The sequence below is a fragment of the Melospiza georgiana genome, chromosome 27 (genome assembly GCF_028018845.1).
Source record: "Melospiza georgiana isolate bMelGeo1 chromosome 27, bMelGeo1.pri, whole genome shotgun sequence".
In the NCBI taxonomy this organism is placed as follows: Eukaryota; Metazoa; Chordata; class Aves; order Passeriformes; family Passerellidae; genus Melospiza; species Melospiza georgiana.
Genome location: NC_080456.1, coordinates 6,132,891 through 6,141,541, shown reverse-complemented (window position 1 = coordinate 6,141,541; position 8,651 = coordinate 6,132,891). Strand labels below are relative to the sequence as shown.

Genomic DNA, 8,651 nt, shown 5'->3' with positions numbered 1-8,651 from the left:
CGCCGGGGTTCGGGCCGGTCCCCCCAGCTCGGGCCGTTCCCCCGGTTCGGGCCGGTTCCCCCAGCTCGGGCCGTTCCCCCGGTTCGGGCCGGTCCCCAAAGCTCGGGCCGGTCCCCAAAGCTCAGGCCGGTCCCCAAAGCTCGGGCCGGTCCCCCGGTTCGGGCCGGTCCCCAAAGCTCGGGCCGGTCCCCCGGTTCGGGCCGGTCCCCAAAGCTCGGGCCGGTCCCCCCAGCTCGGGCCGGTCCCCAAAGCTCAGGCCGGTCCCCAAAGCTCGGGCCGGTCCCCCGGTTCGGGCCGGTCCCCAAAGCTCGGGCCGGTCCCCCCAGCTCGGGCCGGTCCCCAAAGCTCGGGCCGGTCCCCCGGTTCGGGCCGTTCCCCCAGCTCGGGCCGTTCCCCCGGTTCGGGCCGGTCCCCCGGTTCGGGCCGGTCCCCCCAGCTCGGGCCGGTCCCCAAAGCTCGGGCCGGTCCCCCCAGCTCGGGCCGGTCCCCCCAGCTCGGGCCGTTCCCCCGGTTCGGGCCGGTCCCCCCGGTTCGGGCCGGTCCCCCCGGCTCGGGCCGGTCCCCCCAGCTCGGGCCGGTCCCCCCGGTTCAGGCCGGTCCCCCCGCCCCGCCCGCCGCGTCACTTCCCCGGCCGGGCGCTCGGCGTGCGCCGGGGCTGACGTCACCGCCGGTCCGTGTTTACCGCGGTGCGGAACGGGAAGGGGAGAGGGGACCGGCACCGGGACCGGCCCCGGAGCGGCTCCGCGCCCCGGCACAGCCCCGCACCGCGCCCGGCACCGCTCCGGCCCGGCCATGGCGCAGCGCGCCCGGGCGCGCCCCGGCTGAGCGCCCCGTCCGTCCGTCCGTCCGTCCGCCCCGTCCCGTCCCGACCCGTCCCTTCCGTGCCGTCCGTGCCGTCCCGCCCCGCGGACCTTGGCCGGGGATGCTGGCGGGATGTCGGGCGCCGCGGCGGCCGTGCTGGCCTGGGCGCTGCTGGCCGGGGCGCTGCTGCCCCCGCCGCCCGTCCGGCCCCAGCCCCAGCCCCTGCCCCACGGGGACCGCGAGGTGCAGGAGAAGGAAGCGCAGTTCAACACCACCTACAGCGACTGGGTGCACGCCAACCTGCTCAACATCTACGCCTTCAACCACAGCGTCCGCAGGAACAGGGTGAGCCGGGGTGGTCGCGTCCCCCGCGGGCTGAGCGTGCCCGGGCCGGCTGCGGGGTGCGCCGGGCACGGCGGCCCTGCCACGGCGGCCGAGCAAAGTCCAGCCCTCGCTCCGAGCCGCCGCGGCCCGACCTGCCCGGCCAACGCCTCGGCTGCCCCTGTCCCTGCAGACCGAGGGCGTGCGGGTGTCCGTCAACGTCCTCTCGGACCAGAAGGACCAGCCCGTCCTCTTCGTGGTGAGGCAGAAGGAGGCGGTGGTCTCCTTCCAGGTGCCGCTCATCCTCCGGGGCCTGTGAGTACCAGGGCGCGGGCAGGGACTTCCTCCTTCCCCATCCCAGGCTGGGATGCCCCACTTAGGATTTCCCCAGGCTGGGATGTCCCATTCAGGATTTGCCAGGCTGGGGTGCCCCATTCAGGAGTTCCCCAAGCTGGGATGCCCCACGCAGGAGTTCCCCAGGCTGGGATGCCCCACGCAGGGTCCCTGGCAGGGGTACACACCTGGGCACACACCTGGGCTCTCCCTGCCCAGGTACCAGCGGAAATACGCATACCAGGAGGTGAGCCGCACGCTCTGCCAGCCGCAGACCAAGGCCGAGGTGGAGACCCAGCACTTCTACGTGGATGTCTCCACTCTTTCCCTCAACACCTCCTACCAGCTGCGGGTCACCCGCGTGGAGAACTTTGTGCTGCGGTGAGGGGAGCCCCGTGTCCCTGTCCCCTTCCCTGCCTGCTGCCCGTGGGGGCTGCTGGGGCTGTGGACCCCTCACCACCCATCACCTCTCCCGTGCTCTCTGCAGGACCAATGAAAGGTTCAGCTTCAATGCCACGGCCGCCCAGCCGCAGGTGAGGCAGCCAGCATGGCGTAGCACAGGGGGTCTGTGCCCAGAGGGGAGCGTGGCCACCGTGGCACCAACGGGCCCTTTGTCCCCACAGTACTTCAAGTACGAGTTCCCCGAGGATGTGGACTCGGTGATCGTGAAGGTGACCTCAGCCATGGCCTTCCCCTGCTCTGTCATCTCCATCCAGGACATCCTGGTAGGTCTGGACACTGGCTCTCCTCTCTGGCTGAGCCGTGGTGCCCAGAGGGGCTGACAGCTCCTCTGCCCCCACAGTGCCCCGTCTACGACCTGGACAACAACGTGGCCTTCATCGGGATGTACCAGACCATGACCAAGAAGGCGGCCATCACGGTGCAGGTGGGCACGGGGCTGTGCCACGGGGCTGGGCTGTGTCGTGGGGCTGTGCCACGGGGCTGGGCTGTGCCCAGGCCCTGCCTGCTGCTGCCAGAGCCCACAGAGGATGTCCCAGGGATAATCTCTGGCATGGGAGATGCCCTGCTGGGCTCTGCTGACCCCCATCTCTTGCTGCAGAAGAAGGATTTCCCCAGCCATAGCTTCTACGTGGTGGTGGTGGTGAAGACGGAGGACGAGGCGTGCGGGGGGGCTCTGCCCTACTACCCCCTCTCCAAGAACTCCTCTCCAGGTTTGCAGCGGGGCTGCCACCGTGGGCTATGTGTGGGGACAAGCTGGGGACGGGGCAGGGAGCTGAGCCCTGTCCCTGCCTTCTTCCAGATGAGCCCGTGGATCAGCACAACCGGCAGAAGATGCTGGAGGTGATGGTGTCACCTGCCATCACCTGTGAGTCTGGGAGGGGCTGGGGGGCTGGGGGTGCTCTGTGGGGACCCGTGGCAGGGCCCCCGAGGTGCCAGCCCCGCTGAGGGCCTGTCCTCCTCTGCACAGCCGAGGCCTATGTGCGCAGCGTGCTCTTCTGCCTCGGCATCTTCCTCTCCTTCTACATCCTCACGCTGCTCATCGCCTGCTGGGAGAGCTGCCGGTGAGTGCTGGCTGTCGCTGCCCCTCTGGGTGCTGAGCCCGTGGGCACAGTCCTGCTGGGGACCCGGGGCCGTGTCAGACGGGCTGACAGACACTTCCCTTGGCAGGCAGCACAAGAGGAAGGGGCTCCTGGCAGCCATGGATTCGCCCAGCCTGGACACAGGTGAGGGCTGGAGGCAGCAGCCAGCAGCATGGAGGGCTCTGCCTGGGGAGTTCCTCGTTGTTCTGCCCTCTTGAGCCTGTGGCAAAGCCTCTGCCTCTGCAGGAGTATCCCCCTGAGTCCCTGGGGGTAGATCCCAGTGTCAGGGGGACAGGGAGGTCCCTGCTGTGGGGCTGGCAGGGCTGTGCTGGGGCTGTGCATCTCACCAGGTCTATCTCTTTCTTCTCGTGGCTTTCCGGGGACTCCCAGCGTCACTCCTGGGTAGGTGCCAGCTCTGTCCTTGGCTCTGAGCTCGCTCCGTGCCAGGGCAGGGGTGGTGGGAGCTGCTGTGTGCCCGATGGCCTCGCAGCCCTGGGTCGGGGGTGCCACAGAGGGTGACAGGGACCCTCCTGTCCCGCAGGCCACTCCCGCGGCATCCCCGACTCCTTCCTGAACCACGGCCCCTACGACAGCTACGGTTACGGCTCCTTCGGTGAGTGCCACGCTCTGTCCCCTGGCCCTCAGCCCTGCCCGTGGGCTGTGCCCAGCCTCTGCCTGTCCTTTGTCCTTGTCCTCGCAGGGAACGGCTCCTCCAGCAGCACCGAGGGCATCACAGACAGCCTGGGCTCAGCAGAAGTCTCCTACAGTTACGTGGGTGAGTGGTGTGCCCGCAGCCCTGCGGAGCCTCGTGCCCACCCTGGGTCTGTCCCCTCCATCTCTGGGAAGGGTCCTGGGGCTGCTGGCCCCTCCGTGCAGCCCCCAGCGGGGTTTCCATCTGTGGCACACCTCGGGGAGCTCTGCTTCAGTAACTCTGGCTTTCCTTTGAAGGGCAGGAGCAGTTCAAGCGGCGCACGCCCTCCGGCCCGGCGAGGCCACTGAGCATTCCCATGGGTAGATGCTGGTACCGGGCAGGGTCGGGCCAATCAGGGCGAAATCTGCCCAGCCCCAGGCTGTGCCCAGGGCACAGAACCCCCGCTCCCCTCCCTCAGAGCAAGGGCAGCACCCGAGGGGCTGCAGAGCAGGACATTGTCCCCTGGCCCTCAGTGTTTCCCAGCGTGGCAGAGCCCCGGGGAACAGACACAGGGCAATGCTTGCCTGCGTGGGCACTGCCACACCTGTCCCCAGGGCAGGGCTGTAGGGAGCTGAAACCTGTCCCCAGTGTGAGTTGGCAGGGAGGCAGCCCAGTGGTTAATTGGGGCTGATTGGGGTTCTGGGGGGTGGGCACCAAGGCGGGCTGGCCCTGGGGCCCTGCTGGTGGCCCTGGGGCTCTGCTGATGGCCCTGGGACTCTGCTGGTGGCCCCGGGGCCCTGCTGGTGGCCCTGGGACCCTGCTGGTGGCCCTGAGACCCTGCTGATGGCCCCGGCCCGCAGGGGAGCGGTCCCTGGAGAACGTGGCCAGCCGGCCGCGCCTGGACTCGCTCAGCTCCGTGGAGGAGGATGACTACGACACGCTGGCCGACATCGACTATGACAAGAACGTCATCCGCACCAAGGTGCGTGTCCCCCCCAGCCCCGGCGTGTCCCCGCTGGCCAGGCAGGCCCCTGACCCCCCTCTCCCTCCAGCAATACCTGTGCGTGGCCGACCTGGCGCGCAAGGACAAGCGCGTGCTGCGGAAGAAGTACCAGATTTATTTCTGGTGAGTGGGACCCGTGGGGAGGGGGGCACCCAGCAGTGTCCCAGGCTGGGATGCACAGCAGGGACCCCCTGACAGCCCCACCCTCTCCCAGGAACATCGCCACCATCGCCGTCTTCTACGCCCTGCCCGTCATCCAGCTCGTCATCACCTACCAGACGGTGAGTGTGCCCGGGGCAGCAGGGAGGGGCTCCTCACTCCCAGTTCTGGGGCTGCAGTCCCAAACCGTGCTCTGAGCATGGTGGGGACGTCCCTGGGAGCCCCCTGTGTCCCTCACCCTGCCCGTGCCCACAGGTGGTGAATGTCACTGGCAACCAGGACATCTGCTACTACAACTTCTTGTGTGCCCACCCGCTGGGGAACCTCAGGTGGGCTGAGGGGATGGTGGAGGGTGGCTGGGGGTCCCCTGTGCCCAGGGCTGGGCTGCAGCGGGACCCCGGGGAGGGAGGGGGCTCACAGCACCCACGCCGGGACCGGCTCCTCGCAGCGCCTTCAACAACATCCTCAGCAACCTGGGCTACGTGCTGCTGGGTCTGCTCTTCCTGCTGATCATCCTGCAGCGCGAGATCAACTACAACCGCGCGCTGCTGCGCAACGACGCCCACGCCCTGGTGAGGGACGGGGCTGCTGGGGGGGCTCGGGCTGCCCGGGGGGGCTCAGCCTCCCGGGACCCCCCACCTCCCTCCCTGCCCCTCCTCTGCCCCGCAGGAGTGTGGCATCCCCAAGCACTTTGGGCTCTTCTACGCCATGGGCACTGCCCTCATGATGGAGGGGCTGCTCAGCGCCTGCTACCACGTCTGCCCCAACTACACCAACTTCCAGTTTGGTGAGTGCCCCCCCGGTCCCTCCCCACCCACAGCGGGGCCAGCCAGGCCCCTCTCACCGCTGTGCCCCCCCAGACACCTCCTTCATGTACATGATCGCGGGGCTCTGCATGCTGAAGCTCTACCAGAAGCGTCACCCGGACATCAACGCCAGCGCCTACAGCGCCTACGCCTGCCTGGCCCTCGTCATCTTCTTCTCTGTGGTGGGCGTGGTGAGTGTGGTGGGCACTGAGGGAGGGGGCTGGCTGTCCCCAGGGCTCACTGCCAGCTCCCTGCTCGCCCTGCAGGTCTTTGGCAAGGGGAACACGGCCTTCTGGATCGTCTTCTCCGTCATCCACATCGTGGCCACGCTGCTGCTGAGCACCCAGCTGTACTACATGGGGCGCTGGAAGCTGGGTGAGGGGGGCACCGGGAGCGAGGTGGGAGGGGACGGTGGGGTGGCCCCCCTGTGTCACGTCCCCTGTCCCCACAGACTCGGGCATCCTGCGCAGGATCCTGCACGTGCTGTACACGGACTGCGTGCGGCAGTGCAGCGGGCCCATGTACGTGGTGAGTGCTGGCACGGGGCCCCGGGCTCTGCAGAGACCCTCCCTGGCAGCCCCCCCAGAGCTGCTGCCTGCTGCCCCTCACAGCCCCCTCCTCTTCTGCAGGACCGAATGGTGCTCCTGGTCATGGGGAACATCATCAACTGGTCGCTGTGAGTGCAGAGCTGGGCACGTGGCAGATCCCACCCTGCTTCTCCCCATCCCTGCTGCCCCCACCCCTCTCCTGTGGCTCTGCTGTCCTTCCGTGGAGCTGGGCTGGGGACTGGCAGCTCATGGCAGCTGTGAGCCCAGCATGACAGGTCCCCCTGCAGCTGTGGCACCCCAGAGTCCCCACGTGCTGCCTGATCTCCTGGGGGCTGCAGACATGCTTTGGGGACAGTGGGCATGGCAGGGGCACCCCCAGGCTGACCCCAGTGCCTGTCCCTGCCTCCCCAGCGCTGCCTACGGCCTCATTGTCCGCCCCAATGATTTTGCTTCCTACCTGCTGGCCATCGGCATCTGCAACCTCCTCCTCTACTTCGCCTTCTACATTATCATGAAGGTGGGAGTTGAGCCCTCGGCCCCCACGGGCAGGGCAGGGCAGGGCAGGGCTGGGCACCGCTGCCAGCCCCTGCCCACACGGTGACCCCGGCCTCTCCCGCAGCTCCGCAGTGGCGAGCGCATCAAGCTCATCCCCCTGCTCTGCATCATCAGCACCTCCGTGGTCTGGGGCTTCGCCCTCTTCTTCTTCTTCCAGGGGCTCAGCACCTGGCAGGTGAGCAGGAGGGTGGCACGGGCAGCGGGGCGGGCAGGGTGGCCGTGGGCAGGCACGGTGACGCTGGCCCTGTGCCCGGCAGAAAACACCAGCTGAATCCCGGGAGCACAACCGTGACTGCATCCTGCTCGACTTCTTTGACGACCACGACATCTGGCATTTCCTCTCCTCCATCGCCATGTTCGGCTCCTTCCTGGTAGGTGCTGGTTCCATTGGCACGGCAGCCGCCGTCCCCAGGTCCCCAGCGCCCCGCTCCCCTCACTGCCCCGCCCCACAGGTGCTGCTGACGCTGGACGATGACCTGGATTGTGTCCAGCGGGACAAGATCTACGTCTTCTAGGAGCCTGCAGCCACCCGCTGCCCTGGGACCGTGCCAAACGCCCGGCTGCAGCCCCGGGAGGGGCACCCGCCCCTGGGGAGGGATGTCTGCGCTGCAGGTCCTGCCAGCCACTCCGTCCCCCTCCCCACACAGCCCTGGGGTCCTGGTTTGCCTCCTCCCCGTCAGCCGGGTCCCTCCAGGCACTTTGTGCCCATCCCTGGGCCCGTCACAGCCAAAAATGGGGCTGGGGGGCCACCAGAGCATCCGTCCTCTGTGGCAAGTGACACTGGAAAAGTGCTGCTGCTGCTGCTGCCCCGTGTCCGTGTGCCCGCGGGCACAGGGGAGGATTGGGGCGAGCGCCGTGCCAGCAGCCCCGTGGCCCCCCGAGCACGTGGGTGTGGGTCTCTCTTCAGTGCCTGAGTCGAGTGGGTGGGATGGGGGGTGCGTGGGGCCAGCACGGTGGTGGCAGTGGCCCGAGAGGCCCCGCTCGTGTCTCCTCCAGGAGGGGTGGCCGCAGTGGGTCCCGTCTGTCCCCACCGAGGTGCCGCGCTCCCCGCGGGGATCTGCTGGGAAGGGACTCGCATTAAAGTGTCTGCACTTTGCCCCTGCCTCTGCTGCCTGCCGGGGGTTTTGGGAGGGGGGAGATGCTGCAGGGGCTGGGAAGTGCTGCCCTGGAGAGGGCATTTGGGTAGGGTGGGGTTGTCCAAGTAGCTAAAGTTAAAAAGCAACTGAGCTGTCACAAGGCCAAGATGCCAGTAAGGCCTCCACATCAAAGATCTTCGAACAGCGATCAATTGAACTCCACAAAAGCCAGGGCCCAAACTGGGATTAGATACCCCACTATGCCTGGCCCTAAATCTTGATGTTTACCCCTGCTAAAGTATCTGCCTGAGAACTACGAGCACCAAGGCTTAAAACTCTAAGGACTTGGCGGTGCCCCAAATCCACTGTAATTGATGATCCGTGATATACCTGACCATTCCTTGCCAAAACAGCCTACACAGCTCCCCTGGCCTGTGTGTTACGGGGGCACTGCCAGTCCCACGGGTGGCTAAGGGACGCCCGGGGGCTGGGGCATCCTGGCAGCGCGGTGCCAGGGCTGCTGCGTGCCCGCTGTGCCCTGACCCGTGGTGCCCGCGGGCAGAGGGAATCCCGGCATCTGCGTGCGGGCTGCCCAGGCGCCGTGCCCGGGATGCCGCGGCCTCGCCGCCGGTCCCGGCAGCCCCGGGCGGACCCCGTGGGTGTCACCCGTGCCCCCGCAGCATCCCCGCGGGGGGACCGGCTCCCGGCGGTGAGCGCACGGGAAAACCAGCCATGAAGTCAGAGCAGGAGCCCTCGGCGCTGCCGCCTGGCTATAAAAGGATTTAGTCCATCAGCCCCCGGCCCGGTTCCGCCCCGGCCCCGGCCGCGCTGGGGCGGAGGCACGCGGGGAATGCTCCAGCGCGGCTTTCGCCGCCGG

The 8,651-nt window shown here is 68.3% G+C and overlaps 1 protein-coding gene across 1 annotated transcript; it reads left to right on the top strand.

Moving 5' to 3' along the window:
* Positions 1–933: 933 nt before the first annotated feature.
* SIDT2 (SID1 transmembrane family member 2) lies at positions 934–7,780 on the top strand. The gene is made up of 27 exons (XM_058041174.1): positions 934–1,146; positions 1,316–1,437; positions 1,675–1,836; positions 1,943–1,988; positions 2,079–2,180; positions 2,258–2,341; positions 2,516–2,627; positions 2,717–2,782; positions 2,885–2,978; positions 3,085–3,140; positions 3,387–3,398; positions 3,538–3,609; positions 3,697–3,771; positions 4,488–4,609; positions 4,680–4,753; positions 4,845–4,911; positions 5,045–5,118; positions 5,238–5,361; positions 5,459–5,576; positions 5,650–5,786; positions 5,862–5,970; positions 6,047–6,123; positions 6,225–6,271; positions 6,555–6,660; positions 6,763–6,873; positions 6,956–7,069; positions 7,151–7,780. Exons 1-27 carry the CDS (start codon positions 934–936, stop codon positions 7,211–7,213), a joined length of 2,559 nt encoding a protein of 852 aa, XP_057897157.1. The 3' UTR covers positions 7,214–7,780.
* The last annotated feature ends 871 nt before the right edge of the window (positions 7,781–8,651 follow it).